Genomic DNA, 23,976 nt, shown 5'->3' on the forward strand with positions numbered 1-23,976 from the left:
ATAGTTTTGATTTGTTTGTATGACTCAATAGTATAAAATACTTAGAGTCCAGTGAGGCAAGTCAAAGTGAGTGGTATGCCAAATGTGGACATGCCCACACGTACATGAACACATAATTTTCTGAAGTTATTAGTGACAGCAACAAATCTTGTACATTTTAGTTACATGCCAAAAATGACAATCAATACGTGAATGAACAGTTTTTACCTAGATGTACTTTTAAAGCATTTGAAACAGGTACTAGTCTTTCCCCACACACACAGCCTTTTTTTTTTTTTAAAGCATTCAATCTGGATTTTAAAATTCATGTCCAGCTACAACCCCAAGTGAGTATTTTAAAGTCACTTATAATATCAACACAGCTAGAAATTCCTCATGTAAGAAGTTTTATTGTTGTGACTACATTTATTCCCATTTTGCAATGGAAATAAATAATAATGTCTAATAAACTTACATTTGATAAGTAAACATATAATTCAATATTGCTTAATTTAATTCAGGTTTTCTTAAGTTCTCTAACTATAAATCAATTAGAAGACTCATCTGTGAAGGTAAATACCAAGCAAAGCTTTCCTATTCATTTTAAACTTTTTAATAATAAGGACAAAAATATTAAAATTAAACATTGCAGTTAAGTACATATACATGGGTGTGTATTTGTGTGTGTACAGAGATGATGCATCTGGGTATATATGGTGAGGAAAAACTTACCATTTGTTTTTCTTTCTAATGTAGTCTTTTTCAGAAAGATTAACCAAGTAGACCATTGGTTTTGAAGTCAAAAATAAGTGTTTATTCAACACTTCAATCTAAAGTGGGAGATGATGGAGAAAGAATCCCTTTTAAAAGTTTAGTAAATATGGAATAAATCACTGAAGAATTTGAAAGTAAACATTCTTTAAAACAAGTAGGCATTTTCATTTTTATAATTCTTGTTTCCAAAAGATTAGTGGTTATGAAATATCATGAATGGGGGAAAAGAAAAAAATAACAAGCCCAGGAATAAGCAGTCACTGACAGAAATAAAAGTTTAGATATAATGGAAAGTGTAAAATAATGACAACTCTAATTTGTTCCCTAGCAAATCAAAGTAAAGGCAGTAAGAGATGGCATGATATTTATAACTTACCTCTTTGTCATTCCAATCATGATAGAAGCGAACAGGTTTCTTTTGATCTATAACCCAGGATTTTACTTTGCACATTATATCCTACGCATGATTGAGAAAAAAGTAAATATATATGAATAACTAAGCATTTAGATACTAGATATTAACATAAAAAGTTTTCAAATTTTCAAAATAAAAATAGATTGTTCTAATGAAAGGGGGCTAGGTCACACAAATAATTATTTTCAATATCTCACTTAAAAACCAAATACTAATAAAACATTGTTGCATTACATTTTTAATGTATAAAATGGATAATATTAGCAAAAATTTGTAACAGCCTGAAAAATGTCAATTCAATTACATCAAAGACTAAATACAAGAGTTAATACCATTTCAATATTACCTAGTGATGCCATATAGAAGACAAACATGCTATTAGAAAATGGAGTGAGGGAATATACTGAAGAAAGACTAAATTATATTTTTCTCTTAAGAAGAAAAGCAAACAAGACAAAATTGAGCCTATTATCGATGATCCAGCCTCCAAAATATTAAATCAACTGACCAAATCCCTTTTTATTTTAAATTAATTTTTTGCCAACACCTTCTCCCTGACCACTTCTCCTGCAGCCGCACCCCTGATACCCCCAACTCCCCCACCCCCCCAACCTGCCAAAGCCTCCATTACACAATGGCAAGAGCCCTGCACTGGTGACCTCCAACCAGCTGCATTCACTTTCAGAACATCTCTCTCTGCTGGAAATCTAAAGGCCTTTTAGTTAGCAAGCTAGTGTGCATTCAGAAGGAGTAACTGCAGGAAGAGCCCAATGTGCTTTGTTTCTCTGGCCTTTCTTCACAGAAAGATTAATCATCTGTGAAATGGAAACGGCAAACAGCAAGTGACACAAACTGAACCCTTCAAGCCTTTCCTCATCAGTTTTGTGGTTCTGAATCTAAAAGCTGCGTGTGGCAAGGTTCTCCTTACAGGCAGGTGTTAATAAAAGGCTCTCGGGTCTGAAAGGTCAAATTTAGCTCTTCCAGAAGAAGTGCATTTGAGAGTCATCTGGGTTTTTGTTGTTGTTGTTATTAAAGATAATTTATGGATATGTTTTAAATATGCATTTCTCAAAATTTATTGTAACACAATTATTAGTAATCAATTTCCTGGATTTTTATCGATGTACTTTACCATAATCAGTTATTCTTCTTTAAATATCCATTTGTATAAATTATCTCAATATTTAGTATACCTTCCTTCCAAATCTTGCTGTTACCAACAGGAAAAATAAGGAAAAAGCCTTATATCCTTAGATCCTGATTTGAAACCCTCCAGGCAAAGGACTTCCCACAGATTTTAACAAGGAAGGGGCAAGCTGAAAACTTTTAATGAAATCTAACATGTTCTGCTTAAGAATAATCACTTTTACTCTTCTATAACTGAATTTCACTCATAAATGTTTAAAAGTGGCTAATGTAACACCATTTCCTACAAGGAGAAGATCAAAGTGCTATATTACAAATGCATTATGATTAAAAAAGCCCTGTGCAGCCTTGCTATTAACTGTTCTTTAAACCCTAAAAGGCTTCCCATAGATCTCACTTGGCACTGCATATACAACCTTTGACAAGTAATGTAGACCATTTTTATTCATTGCCTAAAATTGTAGGCAATTATGTGCGTCACACTGGCCACCTGCAAATTCTGAATGCCTGCTCTAGTTGTCAGTGCAAAAAACTAATGTCGGAGGGGATTAATCTAGGGGGAGAGAGTCCTCTTTAATGGCTCCAGCAGGTGAAATGGCCCAGCTGGTTACTATGATGAGTGGCCAGAACAGCTTATGTAGAGACATGCAACAAGATTATACAAAAGAAAGAAAAAACAGTGGTACCATCTTATATTTGGTTCCATTAGTTTTTTCAATTAAAGAAAGAAAACAGACAAAAGAAAGCCAAACAAAAAATAGGGGAAGAAATTAAATTTTAATCATATAAAAAGTATAAAATACTTCTGTAACTCTAAACATTTTTACAAAACCTAAGAGCCTCAATAAGTACTGATCACTAGTGAAGGAATTTCCGTATTTCTCTTTCATTTTAAATTAACTAGACAAGTACTTCAGATATAGAAATCTTATCACAAAAGCATTTTGGCATTAGTTTGCTTTTTCTCACATTACAAATTATATTACAAATTAGGAGCACTCAAAAAATTTTTTGCAGTCAAGTTTTAATTAAATAGAATTCACTTATAATCAAAGTTCTTGAACAGCACAGTATTCCTTAAAGCCACATTCAAATATTTTTAGAGAAATTTATATATTATAACCTAGTTTTTGAACAGTTGAAATAAAAATATTTTGTACTCAGTGCTCTCTTAATTATTCCCACAAAAGATTTAACAGCCAAGAAAAGACAACTTAGATTTATTAAGCGATGTCAGTTTTATTTCAGACAAATAAAAAACAGATTGCCTTTCAGATAAGATTATCTTATATAAATGATCAGTATATGGTATAGTTTCAATGTGCTCTTTTTCTTACATAAAGTAAAAATAAATTCTAATTTTAGCAAAAAATTAAAAGATGTTATATTCCTTATCTGAAAAACTTCTAAACAGATGAAAGAAAACATTTGGGCTTGTTTGGATATAATGCTTAATGGTTGATTGAATTTATTTCCTTATGTTCATATGTATAAATACATATATAAATAACGATGATTAGAAGAATAAAAGGTTCCAGTTAACTGAACTTGGTTAACTGGAAAAAAAAAATGGAATAACCAATGCATTTAGAAGTTGCCTTAGGTTCCATATTTCTTTACTATCATTATATAGAAATACAGATGTAGGGGTACTAAATTGGGCTGTTTTGATAACTTTAACAAATCCTTCATTTTCAAAATAAATTCTGTACATTATAGAGATACATAAAAATTCCTGGTCATTTGAACTTTTTGGTTAGATTGCAGTTACATGAGTGGACTAATTCAAGAGGTAACAGTATAATACTTAAGCGTGGGAATAAATCCTAGCCACTTACCACGTCTGTGGCCTACTTCATTGATAAAATGCAGAGGATGAGATCTACCTCCTGCGGGTTGTTGTGAAGATTAAAAGAGATAATGCATCTTGGCACAGAACTGTTGTTGTCATGATAGATGAAAGATTAAATCCCAGTGATCTACAAAATGGCAATATGTTCTGTTGGGTGCTCCTTTGAAGTGTATGTACACTTTTCCATCTGCATAATTTGTTCACTAGTCCTTTTCTTCAAATTTCTGAGTTACTAAAAATACTGGCTTTTTTCATGAAATCTCAAGTCAGGCTTCTAATCTTAACATTCTGCAAGAACTAGCTTTTGCTAAACGACTATCATTTAACCGCAAAAAAAACCCAAACTCTCCTTTAATACCTCACTATTCTGCTTTGACTCTTCTTACTCAGAGCTTCACATTTAAAATTACAAATGCTCTGTTTTCTTGATACATTTTATTATTGTTAACAGTAACTGTAATGTATTTAGACTTAGAGCATCATGTGTGACTTGCCTAAATTCCCATAGCTAGTAAGTGGCAGAGATGAGATTCAAATTCTGGTCTAAGTGACTTGAAAGTTCATGTTCTGTTCCAAATCCTGGCATATTTGTCTTCCTTACTACTATAATTGTTCCTTGTTTAGCCTAGACATCCCCCAAGGTTGTTATTCAAAATCCTCATTCTCATTCAGGCTATCAGAGAAATTCAATATTCTTATTTTTATTATTTGGGTATAATAGCTGATCATTAATCCATGTATCACAAAAATAGTAATTTTTCTTTGCAGACAATTACATACCAATCCAGTCATTTATTAGATATTCCTAAAATATGAGACTTCTATATCTTGGTATCTTCAGTTCCCATAGCAGGAATTATTAACCTATGATCCATAAATAGATTTTACCCCGAAACTGTACATAAAGTTCCGTTTATGTCCCTTTGAGGGAAGATGGCACATAACTTTCACATGCTTTTAAAAGGGATCCATAATCCAAAAATCCAAGAACCATGGCTGTTAGTGACTCTGATGGCACTACTCAAATGTCCCAACAACAGCCAATTAAGTAAATGTTCTAGGTCCAGGGACTCCCAGACCAGAGGTTGAGACACTGACCTAAAACTTGCTTTAGCCAGACCCTGCACTGAAAATTTCTCTATCCTGTCCAATACTATACTGATAAAAATTCTACCTTTTATAATGTTTAACAAATTCCACTTAAAATCAAAATAGGGATGTTGGAGAATATTATATATTAAATATATCATTATTCTAAAAGAACTACTTGCTTAAGGTTAAAAAATGTTTAGAGAGAAAAATATGGGACTTGTCCTACTAGATATTAAAATAAACCATAAAACTATAGTAATTAGAATAGTATGGCACTGGCACAAGAAGACAGATATAAATTAGAAACAATTGAAAAAGCCAGGCATGGTGGCTCATGCTTGTAATCCCAGCATTTTGGGAGGCTGAGGCAGGAAGCTGGCTTGAAGCTAGGAGTTTGAGACTGTCTTGGGCAACATAGTGAGACCCCATCTCTAAATAAAATAAAAAAATTAAAAATTAACTGGGTGTAGTGGTGTGTGTCTGTAGTCCCAGCTACTTAAGAGGCTGAGGTTAAGAGGGGATTGCTTGAGCCCAGTATGAGGCTGCAGCAAACTACGATCACACCATGCACTCCAGCCTGGGTGACAGAGTGAGACTCTGTCTCCAAAAAAATAATGAAAGAAATAAACATTTTTTTTTTTACTTTTTTTTAAAGAAAATCTAGGCTGGGCATGGTGGCTCATGCCCGTAATCCTAGGACTCTGGGAAGCCAAGGCAGTTGGATCACCTGAGGTCAGGACTTCGAGACCAGCCTGGCCAACATAGCGAAACCCTGTCTCTACTTAAAAAAAAAAATACAAAAATTAGCTAGGCATGGTGATGGGCGCCTGTAATCCCAGCTACTCGGGAGGCTGAGGCAGGAGAATCACTTGAACTCGGGAGGCGGAGGTTGCAGTGAGCCGATATTGCACCATTGCATTCCAGCCTGGGGGACAAGCGCAAAAGTTCTCTCAGAAACAAACAAACAAACAAAATCTAAAAAGCCATTAATTGGAGATTTGCTAATTAAGTTATTGGGAACTAATACAACAGAATACTTTGTATCCATTAAGATGAGCTGTATCTATATGTATATTTGCATGGGAAAATGTCCAAAATATACTGCTAAGTGAGAACAGCAGGTTTAGAACAATGGAATATGGTTAAGAATATGGATTTTAGCCATATTCCTCAAGATTTGAGTTCAAGTCCTGGTTCTACCACTTTCTGGCTAATTTTGGGGGTGAAGGGGACCCCCCAAGAATGAACACAAGAGGTTAATTCTAGCAATAACCTTGGTAGAATACAGGCTGCCAACTGTAGGTTTTCAGTTATATGATTCACTGAAGTAGACAGTAAGACCACCACCTGAGTGTAATGTTCCTGGCCCCTGCCTGCAATAAAGTGGCAACCAAAATGGACACCAATTTACTTCTGAGGTATAGATCTCAGCAAAGGATCTGGCTATTCTCTAAAAAGGCAACTGTCCCTGTGATTCCTGAAAATAAGTTTGAACGGATTTTACCATGTTTAAGGAGGGGTCCAGAGGTTGTGGGGAAGCCAATAAATCTGATTTTAATAAAAGGAATACTGATAATTTATGGAAAGTAGAGTCATAGAAAAAACACATCTTTAAGAACGACTGAGAAACAAAAAACCTCAATGAATTATTTGGCATACTTAGTAGAATGCAAAAAGATAAGAGCATCTATGCAATAGGAGCAGATGAACTGACTTATGCTGGTCAAATAGCTTTAACAAAGACAGCCAACTATGCACTCGAGGTCACAAAAAGAGAACAGTGAGGTTAGAAAAAAATGGATGAGATATATCTAGAGAGCTGATAAAAGTACAAGTATTTTTAATGAAACCAAAATCAAAGTAGGAAAATAAAAGTCCAATCTGGAGACACGACTGATATGGCAGAAGATAATCATGGTCTATAGGTCAAACTTGAGAAGGGAATATACTGAAGTATAACATACACTCAGTCTAACATATGCAAGTGCCCAAATGAACTATCAGAGAATGAACACATGTCTGTAATTACCACCCTGATCAACATATAGAAGATTAGTAGTAGTACAGTCACAATGTTCCACTACTCTTCAGAGATAATCACTATTCTGGCTTCTTTGCATCACAAATTAGCCTGTTATTGACATTTATAGAAATAATCACACAATATATATTACTTTGTGTCTGGCTTCCTCTGCTCAATATTATTTGTGAAATTCATCCATGGTCATTCCATGTAGCAGTATTGTGTTTTTCTCCGTGGTATAATATTTCACTGTAGGAATATTGCACAATTTATACATTCTACTGTTAATGGACATCTAGGCTGTTTATACTTTTAGGCTATTAGGAATAAAGCTGCTATATAAACATTCTTGTACATGTATTTTGGTAAATTTGTGCACGCATTTCTCTTGAGTATATACCTAAGACTGGAATTGCTTGGTTGTAGGCCAGGCATTTATCTAAACTTCATACATATTGCTAATAAATTTTCAAAAGCAGATGTACTAATTTACACTCCCATCAGCACTGTATGACAATTTCATTTGCTTCACATTCTTCCCAACACTTAGTATTGTCAGTCTTATTAATTTATGGCAAGTGTATGGTATCTCACCACAGTCTGAATTTGCATTTCTGTGGTGATTAATGAGGAATTTCTTCTTTTGTGAAGTACTTGTTGAAGTCTCTGCATATTTTTCTATCAGGCTGTCTTTTTCTTATTTATTTGTAGGAGTTCTTTGTTAGATACTGCAGATATCTTCTTTCTCTGAGGAATGTGCTTTTATGTTCATGAAAGAGACTCGTCTATAATTTTTCTCTCTTGTATTGTAAGATTTTGGTATCAGGACTATTCTGACCTCATAAAGTTTTTCTTCTTTTTCTACTGTATGGAAGAGTGTGATTGAGACTTTACATGTATAGTAAAGTCATCTGGGTCAGGACTTTTCTTTATAGTAAGGTTTAAAATTATGAATTCAATTTCTTCAATAGATATAAAACTATTTACATTTTTATTTCTTTTTACACTCATTTTCTTAAGTAGTCTTTTAAATTTGCCCATCTCATATATTTTTCAAAATCATTGCCATAAATTGCTTATAATAAGCCTCTTAGCAGCCTATTGATGTCTACAGAATCTACAGTAACACATTTTCATTCATAATGCTAGTTTTTTGCTTTTCTCTTTCCCCCTTCACTAGTCTTGCTAAGAATTTTTATTTTACTAGTGTTTTCAAATGACCAACTTTTGGCCTTTTTGATCCTTTTTATTACATGCTTCTTTCCTATTTCACTAATACTTACTTTCATCTTAATTGTTTCCTTTTATCTAATTTCTCTGGGTTCCTTTTATTGTTCTTTTTCTAACTCCTTCAGAAGACTTTCAGATCACTGATTTCACCTTTCCTTATTTTGAGACATATACATTTATGACTAAATTTATAGAACTTGAGTTTAAACATCAGAAAACAACAAATTTTTATATACCGTATTTTCATTATCATAGAGTTAAACTGTTTTCTTTCCATAGTGATTTCTTCTTTGAAACATAATATCTTTTAGAATTATACTGCTTAACTTCCAGACATTTAGACAATTTCTAGTAATCTTCCCATTATTGACTGCTAAGTTTAATTCCACAGTGTTCAGATAATATATTCTTTATAATTTCAATAATTTGAAATGTGTTTGTTTTATAGCCAATGAAATGGTCAATTTTGGTAAATGTTCCATTTGTACTTGAAAAGAATGTACATTCTACTGTTGTTGGGTGCAGTATCCTATATATGTCAATTAGGTCAAGTTCCTTCATTGAGTTGTTTAAATCTTCTATATTCTTTACTAAAATTCTGTTTATTCTATCAATTACTAAAAGTATTAAGATTTTCTTTTACTACTATAGATTTGTTTTTGTTTTGTTTTGTCTTCCAATCCTGCCACTTTTTGCACTATGTATTTTGAGGTTATATTATTATGCATATACAAACTTAAGTTTTTGTGCCTCCTGGTATACTGAATATTTGGCATTATGAAATGCCCCTTTTAACTCCTTTAAAGTCTACTTTGATATCATATACTACCCTAACTTTTTTGTTGTTGTTAGGGCTTGCACAGTATATATTTCTCCATTCTTTGCTTTCAACTTTTCCGCATCTTCAACTTACAATGGTTCATTCAATTTAAGATTTTTTACTTTACTGGGACATAACCGCATTGTAAGTCAAGGAGAATTCGGACCTATGATGGTTTAGCTTATGACTTCTGGGTTTTATGATGGGTATATTGGGGTATTAGTGCTTTTTGTTTTGACATACAATATTTTCTTTTCTTTTTGAGACAGAGACTCACTCTCTCACCCAGGCTGGAGTGCAGTGGTGCAACCTTGACTCACTGCAATTTCCGCCTCTCAGGTTCAAGCCATTCTCGTGCCTTGGCCTTCCAAGTAGCTGGGATTACAGGGATGTGCCACCATGCCCAGCTGATTTTTGTATTTTTAGTAGAGACAGGGTTATGCCATGTTGGTTTCTTGGCCTCAAGCGATCCACCCACCTCAGCCTCCCAAAGTGCTGGGATTACAGGCATAAGCCACTGCACCAGGCCGACATACAATGTTTTCAACTTATGATGTAACCCCAACGTAAGTCCAGGAGCATCTGTATTTAAGACGTGTTTCTTGTAGGCAGCAGAGAGGCGGACTTTCAAAACTCAATCTGACATTCTTTGTCTTTTTAATTTTTAAAAACTTTATTGGAGTAAAATACATGAAACATAAAATTAGCCATCTGAACATAATCTAGTACTACAGCATTTCATACACTCACAATGTTATGCAGACCACCTCTATTTAGATCCAAAACATTTCCATCACTCCAAAATAAAGCAAGGTACTCATTAAACAGTTTCTATCCATTATTCCTCCCCCTAGTCTCTGACAACCACCAATATGCAGTTCTGTCTCTATGGATTTGCCTATTCTGAACACTGCATATATATGGAATCATTCACGATGTGACCTTTTGTGCCTGGCTTCTTTCACATGGCATAATGTTTTTGAGGCTCATGCACATTGTAGCATCAGTACTTCATTCCTTTTGGGCTATTATGAATATTGCCACTATGAACATACATGCACATATATTGTTTGAGTAACTGTATTGGGTATACACCCAGAAGTAGAATTGCTAGTTCATATGGTAAGTCTATAATTAACTTTTAGAGAAACTGTCAAACTCCTCTTTTTTCTTTCCGCAGAGAAAGTAAACGTATTTGAAGTTTTGTTTTTAACTGACACATAATAATTGCATATGTTGATGGGGCACAGTGCGATGTTTTGATACATGTACACTTTGTGTAATAATCAATCTGGGTATTAAGCATATTCATCACCTCATATATTTATCATTTCTTTGTAGTAAGAAGATTCTTCTGGTTATTTTGAAATATAATCTTTGTCTTTTACTGCAGTATTTTAACATTTTTACTCCACTACCCTCTCCTACCCTTTCTGTATTATTGTCATGTATTTTAACTGAACTCTATACATTAAAACATGTTATCATTGTTTTGTTTTTACTTTTTATTTTGAAAAAATTTTAAACTCACAGAAAAGCTGTAAGAATAATAAAGGCACAAAGTTCCAGTATAAAATGATGAAAAAGTTATGAAAATATATAGGGGTAATGGTTGTACAATATTATAAATGTACTTAATACTAGTGAATTGTACACTTAAAGTGGTTAATGGTATATTTTATGTTATGTATAGTTTACCACAATAAAAAAGTTGTTTTTAAGGAACAGGGAACTTATGCTTTAGGTTATGTCTTGAAGAATGACTAAGAAATGAGAATGGAAGAGTACCAAACAGGTAAAGTTCTGGTAAATGACCTCATGTAAAATCAGTACATTTAAAGTCCTAAGTTCACCGTCAGGAGAGTTGGAAAAAAAAGCAATGTTAAGCCAGCAAACCCAAATCACAAAGAATTTTGTGAGCCATGGCCTTCATGTTGGCACTGTCCCATAGGAAATAGGTATTTTAATCAAGGGAATAACATGATTAGATCTTCATTTTGTACTTGTGGAAAACAAGAGCAGTTGGAGGCAAAAAGATCAGTTAAACTGCAAAAACAAATTAAGTATAAGTGAGGCTCAAACCAAAGAAGAAGTAATAAAAACAAGGACAAAGAAAGAGGTATGGGGAATATTCAAGATATAAAATCAACAGGATGAGATGTAGATGGTACAAAAGAGGAAGGAGTCATAAATACAGTTTTTCTGTTAAACAATTTAGTTCAATTAACTAGAGATTATGAGGACTCAGAGTTCAGCCTTACCAGAAATTACTCTAGTATCATGTTCTTTTAGAAATGATCTCTTTAAGTCATGTGTCCTGAAAGGACACACAACAGTCTAAAGAGAAGAAAGAGGTAAATGTGAAGATAAAAGGAGGAAGAATATATTTTTACAGTACAACCACACCTCAGAGATATTGCAGGTTTAGTTCCAATAAAGTGAGTATCACTATAAAGCAAGTAAAAGTGAGTGCAATGAAGTATCACTACAAAACAAGTCACACAAATTTTTTTGTTTCCTAGTAAGCATAAGGGTTATGTTTACATCATATTGTAGTCTATTAAGTGTGCAATAGCATGTCTACAAAAACAATATACAAACCTTAATTTAAAAACACTTTTACTAAAAAATGCTAATGATCATCTGTGCTTTCAGTGAGTTGTAATCTTTTTGCTGGTGGAAGGACTTGCCTTAATGTTAATGGCTGCTGACTAATCAGGGTATTGTTTGCTGAAGGTTGGGTGGCTGTGACAATTTCTTAAAACATGAAAACAACGAGGTTTGCCATATCAATCAACTCTTCCTTTCACAAAAAATTTCCCTGTGACATGCAATGCTATTTCATAGCATTTTACCCACATTTCAACTTCTCTCAAAACTGAAGCCAATCCTCTCAAATCCTGCCACTGCTTTACCAACTAAGTGTGTGTGATATTCTAAATCCTTTGTTGTCATTTCAACAGTGTTCACAGCATCTTCATCAGCAGTAGATTCCATCTCGAGAAACCACTTTCTTTGATCATCCATAACAGGCAACTTCTCATCCATTCAAATTTTATCATGAGATTACAGCAGTTCCATCATGTCTTCAGGTTCCACGTCTACATCCAGTTCTCTTGCTATTTCTACCACATCTGCAGTTACTTCCTCCACTGAAGTCTTGAGCCTCTCAAAGTCATCCATGTGGGTTTGGAATCAACTCATCCCAAACCCCTAATAATGTTGATGTTTTGACCTCTCATGAATCATGAATATTCTTTTCTTTTCTTTTCTTTTTCCCCGGAGACGAGTCTTGCTCTGTCGCCCAGGCTGGAATGCAGTAGTGTGATCTTGGCTCACTGCAACCTCAGAATCCCAGGTTCAAGCAATTCTCCTGCCTCAGACTCTCGAGTAGCTAGGATTACAGGCACACACCACCGTGCTTGGCTAATTTTTTTTTTTTTTCCTGTATTTTTAGTAGAGACAGGGTTTCACCATGTTGGCCAGGCTGGTCTTGAACTCCTGACCCGGTGATCTGCCCACCTTGGCCTCCCAAAGTGCTGGGATTACAGCCGTGAGCCACCATGCCCAGCCATGAATATTCTTAATGACATCTAGAATGGTGAATCCTTTCCAAAAGGTTTTCAATTTATTTTGCCCAGATCCATGAGATAAATCACTACCTATGACAGCTACAGTCTTATGAAATGTATTTTCTTAAATAATAAGATATGAACATCAAAATTACTCCTTGATCTATGGGCTGCAGAATGGATGTTGTCTTAGCAGGCAAGAAAACAACATTAACCTCCTCGCACATCTCCATCAGAGTTCTTGAATGATCAGGTACTTTGTCAATGATCAGTAGGTCTCAATGAAAGGAATTGTTTTTTTCTGAGCAGTAGGTCTCAACAGCAGGCTTAAAATATTCAGTAAACCATGCTGTAAACAGATGTGTTGTCATCCACGTTTTGTTGTTCCACTTATATAGCACAGGTAGAATAGATTTAGCATAACTCTCAAAGGCTCTAGGATTTTCAGAATGGTAATGAGCATTGGTTTCAACTTAAAGTCACCAACCACATTAGCCCTTAACAAGCGAGTCAGCATATCCTTTGAAGCCAAGCATTGACTTCTCTTCTCAAGCAATTAAAGCCTGGATGGCCTCTTCTTCCAAGGCTGTTTTGTCAACATTGAGCATCTGTTGTTTTCATCGTCTTCATCAGTGATCTCAGTTAGACCTTCTGGAGAATTTGTGGTGGCTTCTACATTAGCACTTGCTGCTTCACCTTGCAGTTTTATGTTAGGGCTATGGCTTCTTTCCTTAAACCACATGAAACAACCTCTGCAAGCTTCCAACTTTTCTTCTGCAGCTTCCTCACCTCTCTGTTTTCTAACTCTAGAATGAAAGAGTAAGGACCTTGCTCTGGACTAGTCCTTTGCTTAAGGGAATACTGCAGATAGTTCGAGCTTCTATCAAGAACACTAAAACTTTCTCCATATTAGCTGGGCATGGTGGTATACACCTACAATCCCAGCTACTTGGGAGGCTGAGGTAAGAGGATCACTTAAGCCCAGGGGTTTGGATCCAGCCTGGACAAGACAGTAAGACATCGTGTCAAAAAAAAAACCAAAACAAAACAAAACAAAAAAATCCCTTTCTCCATATCAGCAATACAGCTGTTTTGCTTTCTTCTCATTCGTGTGTTCTCTGGAGGAACACTTTTAATTTCCTTCAAGAACTTTTCCTTTGCATTCACAACTTGGTTAACTGGTGCAAAAGACCTGGCTTTCAGCCTATCTTAGCTGTCAATATGCCTTCCTCACTAAGCTTAATCATTTCTAGCTTTTGATTTAAAGTGAGAGATGTGACTCTTCCTTTCACTTGAACACTTAGAAGCCATTGTAGGGGTATTATTAATATTTGGCCCAATTTCAATGTTGTGTCTCAGGGAATACAGACAACCTGGGAGAGGGAGAGAGATGGGAAACGGCCAGTAGGTGGAGCAATCAGAGCACACCCAACATTTATCGGCAAAGTTTGCTGTCTTCTATGTGCATGGTTCATGTCTCCCCAAAGCAGTTATAACAGGAACATCAAAGATCAACGGTCAAACACCACCTTAAGAAATACTACAATAACAAAAAGGTTTGAAATCTTGTAAGAATTATCAAAATGTGACACAGAAACACAAAGGGAGCACCTGCTGTTGGAAAAATGGCATGGAGTTGCTCAACACAGCGTTGCCACAAACCTTTGATTTGTAGAACAACAACAAAACCCCCCAAACCCACAATATCTCTGGAACCGAATAAAGTGAAGGTCAATAAAATGAAGTATGCCTGTATGCTACTCTGAATCTTTCAATGTTTGTTAAAAACAAATACCTTAAATATTTCAAAAGTTATGTTAATACCAGTTTTAAAAATTGCCTTAAGAATATAAGAAATCTGCTAATAGTTACATACTACTGAGGACATTAATATTTTACTCAGATGTTTTCAGAAAAAAAGACTCATTAATTATAATTTCTAGTAGTCTTTAGTTCTTCAATTAGCTATTAGTTCTATGAATATTTTCTAAGTATAATGATTTCCAAATAATTGATACAAAATACATTGTTCCTTAAAGCCTCCTAACTTCATTTTTCAAATTTCATTTTTCCAAATGAGATGTACATACACTTAAACAGATTTAAAATTAACGTTGATCTTGATGACTTAGTATCATAGATTGAATCCCATCCCTGATACTCAGAAAGTGAACTTATTTGGAAATTAATTAAGATGAAGCCATACCTAGAGGAAGGTGGGCCTTTAAGCCAGTATGATTTGTGTCCTTATAAGAAAAGGGAAATTTGGACAGAGACACAGGAAAGTGGCCATGTGAAGACTAAGGCAGAGATTGGAGTTCTGCTGTCAGAAGGCAAGGAACACCTGGAGCTACCAGAAGCTAGAACTTCTCCCCCAGAGAGGCTTCAGAGGGAGCATGGCCCTGCCAACACTCTGACTTCAGACTTCTCATCCTCCAGAACCGGGAAAGAAGACATAGTTGTTTAAAGTCATCCAGTTCATGGTGCTTGTTACAGCCACCCTAGGAAATGAACACACTTGGCTGATACCAAGAGAAAATGCTTATCCCACTCCTGCCATCTTTAATGCCTTGGTTTTACTTCAAGGTGTATCTTGGCCACGCGCAGTGGCTCACACCTGTAATCCCAGCACTTTGGGAGGCCTAGGTGAGTGGATCATGAGGTCAGAAGTTTGAGACCAGCCTGGCCAATACAGTGAAACACCGTGTCTACTAAAAATACAAAAATTAGCTGGGCGTGGTGGCATGCGCCTGTAGTCCCAGCTACTTGGAAGCCTGAGGCGGAAGAATCACTTCAACCAGGCAGGCGGAGGTTGCAGTGAGCCGATATAGTGCTACTGAACTCCAGCCTGGGTGACAGAGTGAGACTCAGTCTCGAGAAAAAAAAAAGGGTGTATCTTATGTCAGAATATATCTACCTTGCTCTCAGGAAAGACTCTGCTTTAACATTAAAAAGTCAGCTCATGTTTCATGCTAGAGTATATTTAACCTAAGTCTTTCATGCTTACTGACATAAAAATACAAATGGCATCCAAATCTAGAAACTGGAAACTTCATAGGAAAAGAGGTTTGAATGTTGAATTTTTGAAAGATTACCCAGAAAATAAAGATACATTTAAACGAACAGGAAGAATCAACAATATTGAAGAAGAATAGGTCAATACAATACCTAAACTAAAATACAAAATGACCTGCCTATCTTTCTCATAAAGTTCAAGTAGCTATCTCTTTTATGTCCATCACATTTTTGTACATTTAGACCATTTGCTAGAGAAAATAAGAAATATATTTCTAAAAGAAACTTCCTTACAATAGCTAGTTGATCTCATAATCATATAGGTATCTCTTTTCTTTTCCTTTTTCTTTCTTTTTTTTTTTTTAATTGAGACTGAGTCTCACTGTGTTGGCCAGCCTGGAGTGCAGTGGCATGATCTCGGCTCACTGCAGCCTCCACCTCCCAGGTTCCAGTGATTCTCCTGCCTCAGCCTCCCGAGTAGGTGAGATTACAGGCATGCACCACCATACCTGGCTAATCTTTGTATTTTTGGTCGAGATGGGGTTCCACCATGTTGGCCAGGCTGGTCTCAAACTCCTGATCTCAGGTGATCCACCTGCCTTGGCCTCCCAAAGTGCTGGAATTTATAGGATTACCCTGCCCAAAATTCCCTTTGCTATCACAGGTCTAGTACATGGTGATGGCTTAAGGTAAGCATCTGTTAGTCTGACTCAATTCTATGCTCAAATCACAAAGACATCAGGCACCAAGGAGTTAGCACTCCTTGGAGTAGCCCATAGCCAGTAACTGATATAAATTGGTTGATAATTACCCCAGCTTCCTTACTCTTGCCCATGGGGGTAACCTGCTCATTTGCATACTTTGTGTTGGTTACTTTCTCTTACTAGTTTCATTTTATTTTATTTTTAAAAATATTTTGTTTATTTATTTATTTGAGACAGAGTCTGACTCTGTCACCAGGCTGGAGTGCAAGGGCACGATCTCGGCTCACTGCAACCTTTGCCTCCAGGGTTCAAGCAATTCTCCTGCCTCAGCCTCCTGAGTAGCTGGGACTACAGGTGCCTGCCACCACGCCTCGCTAATTTTTGTATTTTCAGTAGAGACAGAGTTTCACTATGTTGGCCAGGATGGTCTCAATCTCTTGACCTCGTGATCTGCCCACCTCGGCCTCCCAAAGTGCTCGGATTACAGGCATGAGCCACTGCGCCGGGCCTCTCTTACTAGTTTCAATTCCTTACTCTCTGATGTGTCTCCTGATATAGCTCCCAAAGAAACTACAGTCATGCAGTGCTTAATGATGAGGATACTGTTCTGAGAAATGTGTCTTTCAGCAATTTTGTCCTTGTGCGAACAATGCAGAGTATACTTTCACAAACCTAGATTGTACAGCCTACTAATATTCCTTAGGCTGTGGGGTATATGGTATAGCCTATTGCTCTTACAAACCTGTACGGCATGTTATTGTGTTGAATACTGTAGGCAATTGTAACACAATGGTAAATATTTGTTTATCTAAACATAGAAAAGGTAGAGAAAAAATTTGACGTTATAATCTTATGAGACCACTGTTGTATATTTTTTTGAGATGGAATCTCACTGTGTCACTCAGGCTGGAGTGCAGTGGTACAATCATTGCTCACTGCAACCTCTGCCTTCCAGGTTCAAGTGATTCTCCTGCCTCAGTCTCCCGAGTAGCTGGGATTACAGGCACCTACCACCACACTTGGCTAATTTTTGTGTTTTTAGTAGGGACAGTTTCGCCATGTTGGCCAGGCTGGTCTCAAACTCCTGATCTCAGGTGATCCACCCACCTCAGCCTCCCAAAGTGCTGGGATGATGGGCGTGAGCCACCATGCCTCGCCAGGGCACCATTTCTTAAATGTTAAAGACAATTCAATCATATGTAAACTAAAAGCTTCAAAATACATTTTGGAACATTTATTACAACGTTACTAATAATTATTCATTATAATGTGATAGAAAACACATTTGAATATTCAGGACAATGATGCATGTTTTCATTCCATAAAATATTAAAATGATCTGTTTACTTTAAGAGTGTATTAATTTAGTCAACCCCTATGGAGAACCAGTTCTTTGTATAAATCACTTCTTCAAATCCATGAAACCTGTATGAGTCATTTTGCCAAATCCAGTAAGTTTTTCATCATATACCACACTTTATTAACACTAAAACTTGAAGACCTACATAGTAATCATATAAACACTCATTATTACTGCTAACTACTGCTTGCTTAGAACCCCCTAAATAGTCTATCACCATGGTCCTTGCTTGTTTAAAAATAAAGTTTCTTAACAATTTTTTTAAACAGAAATAACCCTTGGCTTCTAAAATTCCATAACAATATTAGATATATCATATGCATTATTTTAAAAATTTAATCAAGAAAAATAAACTCTTGAGTATCTAAAGAAGCTGTAAATTTTTACTTACATATTCAGGTTTTAGTTTTTTATCTCCTCCTCTCACAGCCACCTTTTCTAGTTTATCTATAACGGGCCCAATCATTTCCTCATCTTTAAGCTGAAGCTCTTCATGTATTATTTCTATATCTCGAATAGGATCTACACTTCCTTCAACATGCGTGATATCATCATCTTCAAAAGCACCTAAAATGAATTAAAGGGAAGCAATTCAATAAACAAATAATACAGAGGGTTCATTATGATTAGAGTGAAAGATTCCTAGAAGGTTAACAAATAAATATAATAAATAAATTACTCTGGCTTCTCAGCAAGTAGGACATAGCATTTTTTCCCCATTTAGTAATAGTGAGGCTACTGGCAATAAAACAGTAGTTCAAGAGTCTCAATATTTCAAAAATTGATTTAAATAAATAAAATTATGGTCTTTACAAAAACAAAATTATGTTCTAGAACTACCGGCATTTCCAAGTTTGGTACATTAAAAGATACTGAATTCCAGGCATGAAAGACTGAAGTTCTAAACTGCACTATTAGGGTTTCCAAGGGAAACCAGATTTAGGGAGGGGGGTGTCTGAAATCATCTGGCAGACCTCTTCCCTGCTTCAATCTACTTTATCACTGTGGTTCTGACGGTGATTAGATAATGAACCACTCAGACACACAATTTACACAGCAGCTAATTTCATCGGCCTGATTTGAGGGTATGGTTTTTAGGGGGCTATCAAAGAAGCAGATGAAGGTGCATTTGTCATATATGAGTGACAACCATTCACACTATCTGAACAAAATGATGCTGGCCCTTATTAGAAACACATGCTATTATCACATATTTAAAGTGCAGTTGAAGCCATAATTTCAAATTGCCAACTGGAAACATAAGGGTAAAAAAACCAGATATTACTGAAGCATGTGTACTGACTTTATGCCCTTTTGAAGACATAATGTGGCAACATAATTCAACTGGGATTTACTCAAATTACCAGATAAAGAACAGTATCATAAAAAATGAACAAATACTAAGAAATATTACAAACAGAAAGCAATGATACATCCACCAAACAATATATACATTTATAAACAAATTAATTTCATTAAAATTACCAATTAGATTATAGTCCCCAAATGAGATGTTTTCAAACATAAAGTATCAATTATTTTAGACAGAGGTATCAAAGAAATCATGACAGAGTTTGATTGACTTTGGTTAAGAGAAACAGTGAACGTAGCTCATTATTAAATACCAAAAACCAAGATACTCTTGTTACAAGTTATACATTGTTTTAAAATATAATTTCCCAGAATTAAAAATAATTAAGTTGTATCATAATGTGGATTATTCAGTAATAATAATAAAACATAAATATACTATTACAATTAAAGTATAGGTATGTAAAGTAGTATTTAAGTTTTTTGCATACAAATAGTATACTACTTAATGTCAAATTCATATGAGCAAAATTAGCAGAAATGAGGAGCTACATGATGTTTCACTAATAAACAAAATTGACAGTGGTTTAGGTAAATTTTTTGAATCTTTGAAAATATGAAAGAAGTCTCCCTGAAAGCACAATATTATTTACTCCTTGTCAAGATTTGAGGCATCTTATGCAAATAGCACAATAAAATAGGAAAATTAAAATGGAAGCTTCCTGGCAGTCAAGCAACACAAAGAACACTGTAAGTTACAGAAGTGACTAAGCTTTCTGTGACACTCAGAACGAAAAAGATCCTACATAGTTGTCTCTATGTAGGGTCCAATGACTAACTATAGTGATGTCCTCAACAACATCCCTACAGTAAATGCATTAGCAGGTTTTAAATGGCAATTCTTAATTACGATCCTCAATTTTAACCAAGTTGATAATAGAAACTTAGTAGCCGGGCGCGGTGGCTCAAGCCTGTAATCCCAGCACTTTGGGAGGCCGAGACGGGTGGATCACGAGGTCAGGAAATTGAGACCATCCTGGCTAACACGGTGAAACCCCGTCTCTACTAAAAAATACAAAAAACTAGCAGGGCGAGGTGGCGGGCGCCTATAGTCCCAGCTACTTGGGAGGCTGAGGCAGGAGAATGGCGTAAACCCGGGAGGCGGAGCTTGTAGTGAGCTGAGATCCGGCCACTGCACTCCAGCCTGGGCCACAGAGCGAGACTCTGTCTCAAAAAAAAAAAAGAAAAAGAAAAGAAACTTAGTAACTGCAATTCTTCTGAATGCAAAGAAAACAAAGCCCTCCGATGATCTAAACAAATCCAAAGAAAAAAAAAAAGAATAAAGGAGGAAGGGGAAGAAATCATGTGTCTATCTTGCAACCTTCAAATTATCTTTTAGGTTGGGTGTGGTGGCTCACACCTGTAATCTCAGCACTTTGGGTGGCCAAGGTGGGAGGATCACTTGAGCCCATGAGTCCAAGACCAGCCTGGGCAACAAGGCAAGATCCTGTCTCTACAAGAAAATTAAAAAAATATATAGTTGGGCATGGTGGTGTGCGCCTATACTCTTGGCTACTGGAGAGGCTAAGGTAGGAGGACTGCTTCAGGTCAGGAGTTAGAGGCTGTAATGAGCCATGATCATGCCACTACAGTCGAGCCTGGGCAACCGAGCAAGACCTTGCCAAGCAAAAACAACTGCCCCCCCAAAAAAACAAATTATATTCTAGTTTGTACCTTACCTAGACTCTGCCAAGGACTAGCCTAAGAAATGAGTTATGACTGTATCATCACTAATCTATTCCCCCTACTATAAGAAAAAAAATTCAAACCACAGACCTTACATACTCTGGTGGCACTGTTGCTCCCTTGCCCCAAGGTTAATATTATTATATTCATTTGTATTGTGACGTGGTAACATACCATAAGTAGAATTTAAATTTATTTCTGAAAAAAAACTGTCAAATATTAAGATAAAAATTAAGTAAAGGGAACACTAAGGCTATCCTGTCAAATGGAATAGCCTAGAATGGGCCTAGAACAGCCATAAAATAAAAGCTTCCATTAAATTTGGTGGCCATTTGGGTAACTTCTCATTTCTTAGAGCTAAAAAATTGGAGATTCTTTTCCAAAGACATACTTCTGGGTCAACCAACTTCATCATACACTTATGTCATAGTAATTTTTTTTTTTTTTTTTGCATCTTGCCTTCTTTAGTACAAGATTTAGTGCTTAAGAATATAGTCTTTGAGGCCTGGTATGGTGGCTCATACCAGTAATCCTAACACTTTGGGAGGCTGAGGCAGGAGGATCGCTTGAGCTCAGGAGTTTGACACTAGCCTAGGCAACATAGTGAGACCTCGTCTCTAAATAAAAAAATTAGCCATGCATGGTGGTGCACACCTGTGGTCTCAGCTACTTGGGGACCTGAGGTGGGAGACTGCTTGAACCTGGGAGGTCGAGGCTGCAGTGAGCTGTGATCATGCTGGGTGACAGAGTAAGACCCTGTTAAAAAAAAAAAAAAAAAAAAAAACTATATATATATATATATATATATATATGATTCTATGATCAACAAACCTATCTGAGTTCACGGACTCTACATATCAGATAGATTTGCTGATCATAGAATCTTAGACAAATTACCTAACCTCTATAGATCTTATCTTTGCATCTTTAAAATGAGGATGCTTCTACCTCCCAGAGAATGGATATGATTAAATCAGGTAATATATGTCAAGTGTTTAGCAGAGAGTCCAACACACAAAATTCTTTCAGTAACTGGGGAATATACCTTTTTTTTTAATGTAGGAATTACTAATTTAGAAGAAATCCTCAGCAATATACTCAAAAAATAATTTTGAGTAATATAGCTTCATGCTATTCAATTCATCTTGGAAAGAATTAAAATAAACAGAGTTTCTAGGTTTTTTTCCCTAGAGCTGTGATCATGCTGGGCGACAGAGTAAGACCCTGTTTAAGTCATTTTTTTATTGTTTATTTATTTATTTTTGAGACAGAGTCTTGCTCTGTTGCTCAGGCTGGAGGGCAGTGGTGGGATCTCAGCTCACTGCAACCTCCACCTCCCAGGTTCAAGCAATTCTAGTGCCTCAGCCTCCTGAACAGCTGGGATTTCAGGTGCGTGCCACCATGTGTGGCTAACTTTTTTGTACTTTTAGTAGAGATGGGGTTTTGCCATGTTGACCAGGCTGCCATGTTGACCAGGCTGCCTATATATATATATATATATATATATAGTTATATATATATATATGGGGAAGGCAGGGTGATAAGACTTATGATTTAAATAGTCCACTTTAGCTACTTTAAAAAGAAAAGATTTTAAGAGAGGAGGCAAGAGTGACTGCAGACAAAGTTAGGAGGTAGCTGTAGTGGTGCCAATGAGCAATAACCAGACGAGTGGTACGCAAATAAGACTGTGGAGAAGAAGAGAAGTGTTTGTACTAGGACTATATTTTAGAGATAGGCTAGATGTAGGATGTAATGTCATGAATGAAGATATAAAATTGACAGTTATCAAATGTGTTTAAAGTAACAGATCTGAATGACATCACCTAGAGAGAGCACTCCAACACTCAGATGTCTGAGAGAGGAGAAGAACTTGGCAAGAGACTGAGAAGGACTAAACTAAAGTCAGAGAAAAACTAGAAGTATGCTCTTATGAGAGTGAGGGAAAAAAATTTAAAGAAGGAAGGTGTATTCAACAGTCAGATACTATTTAGACATAAAGACAGATAAAATTTCTTATAACTCAAGAGTCCAAAAGAGCTAAAGTTTAGCTTTTCTAAATTCACTGAGTTTTGAAACATTTTCTCTTTCTGTAAGTGGACTTATATATATAAAGTAAGACACCCTAAGATTTCTCACAGTCTGTGAAAGTGATCCTATCAGTCAAGAAGGTGGCCTACTTAGAAATCATAGCCACTTTCAAAGACTCACATTCCAAATAAGATGGCATAAACACTGAAATAAAAAGTATACTTGACCAACTATAGGATGGTCAACCATCTGACACAGAACCACTGACACCACACATACCATCAAGAGCAGGAGAAGAAAACTATGCTCATACAAGCATTAAAATCAAGTCACACATTTTCAAGTTGGGTGACTAAACAACAACAAAAAAGCCTGGGCCTGGTGGCTCACGCCTGTAATCCCAGCATTTTGGGAGGCCAAGGTGGGCAGATCACCTGAGGTCAGGAGTTTGAGAGCAGCCTGACCAACATGGAGAAACTCCATCTCTACTAATACAAAACTAGCCAGGCATGGTGGCGCATGCCTGTAATCACCAGCTACTCAGAAGGCTGAGGCAGGAGAATTGCTTGAACACAGGAGGCAGAGGTTGTGGTGAGCTGAGATCATGCCACTGCACTCCAGCCTGAGCAACAAGAGCGAAACTCCGTCTCAAAAAAAAAAAAAAAAAAAAAAGAAAGAAAGAAAGAAAAGAGAAAAAAAAAATCAAGTCTACAAAAGGCTTCAGAATTCTCTCTTATGGCCTAAAGGATCATTTAAGAACCTATCTTTTGTATCTTTTGTTAAAAAAAAAACAAAAACAAAAACCCATACCTGAGGTTCAGTAATTTCTTCTGTATTATTTCTTTTTCTTTCAAACTCAAAATAAAATTTAGTAGTCTATTTGAAATAGCACATACACTATATGAT

At 36.0% G+C, this 23,976-nt stretch overlaps 1 protein-coding gene across 3 annotated transcripts in view; it reads right to left on the minus strand.

Annotated features, from left to right (window-relative positions):
- OLA1 (Obg like ATPase 1) overlaps positions 1 to 23,976 on the minus strand; it is a 171,904-nt gene that overhangs the window by 47,457 nt on the left and 100,471 nt on the right. For all 3 annotated transcript variants that reach the window (XM_023185950.2, XM_023185949.2, XM_023185947.3), the window contains 3 exons: positions 18,374 to 18,549; positions 1,130 to 1,210; positions 712 to 809 (listed from right to left, as the gene is read on the minus strand). In XM_023185950.2, the coding sequence (XP_023041718.1) occupies positions 712 to 809; positions 1,130 to 1,210; positions 18,374 to 18,549 (355 nt within the window). The remainder of the gene's footprint in view (positions 1 to 711; positions 810 to 1,129; positions 1,211 to 18,373; positions 18,550 to 23,976) is intronic.

Source organism: Piliocolobus tephrosceles, chromosome 11 (genome assembly GCF_002776525.5).
Source record: "Piliocolobus tephrosceles isolate RC106 chromosome 11, ASM277652v3, whole genome shotgun sequence".
Classification (NCBI taxonomy): domain Eukaryota; kingdom Metazoa; phylum Chordata; class Mammalia; order Primates; family Cercopithecidae; genus Piliocolobus; species Piliocolobus tephrosceles.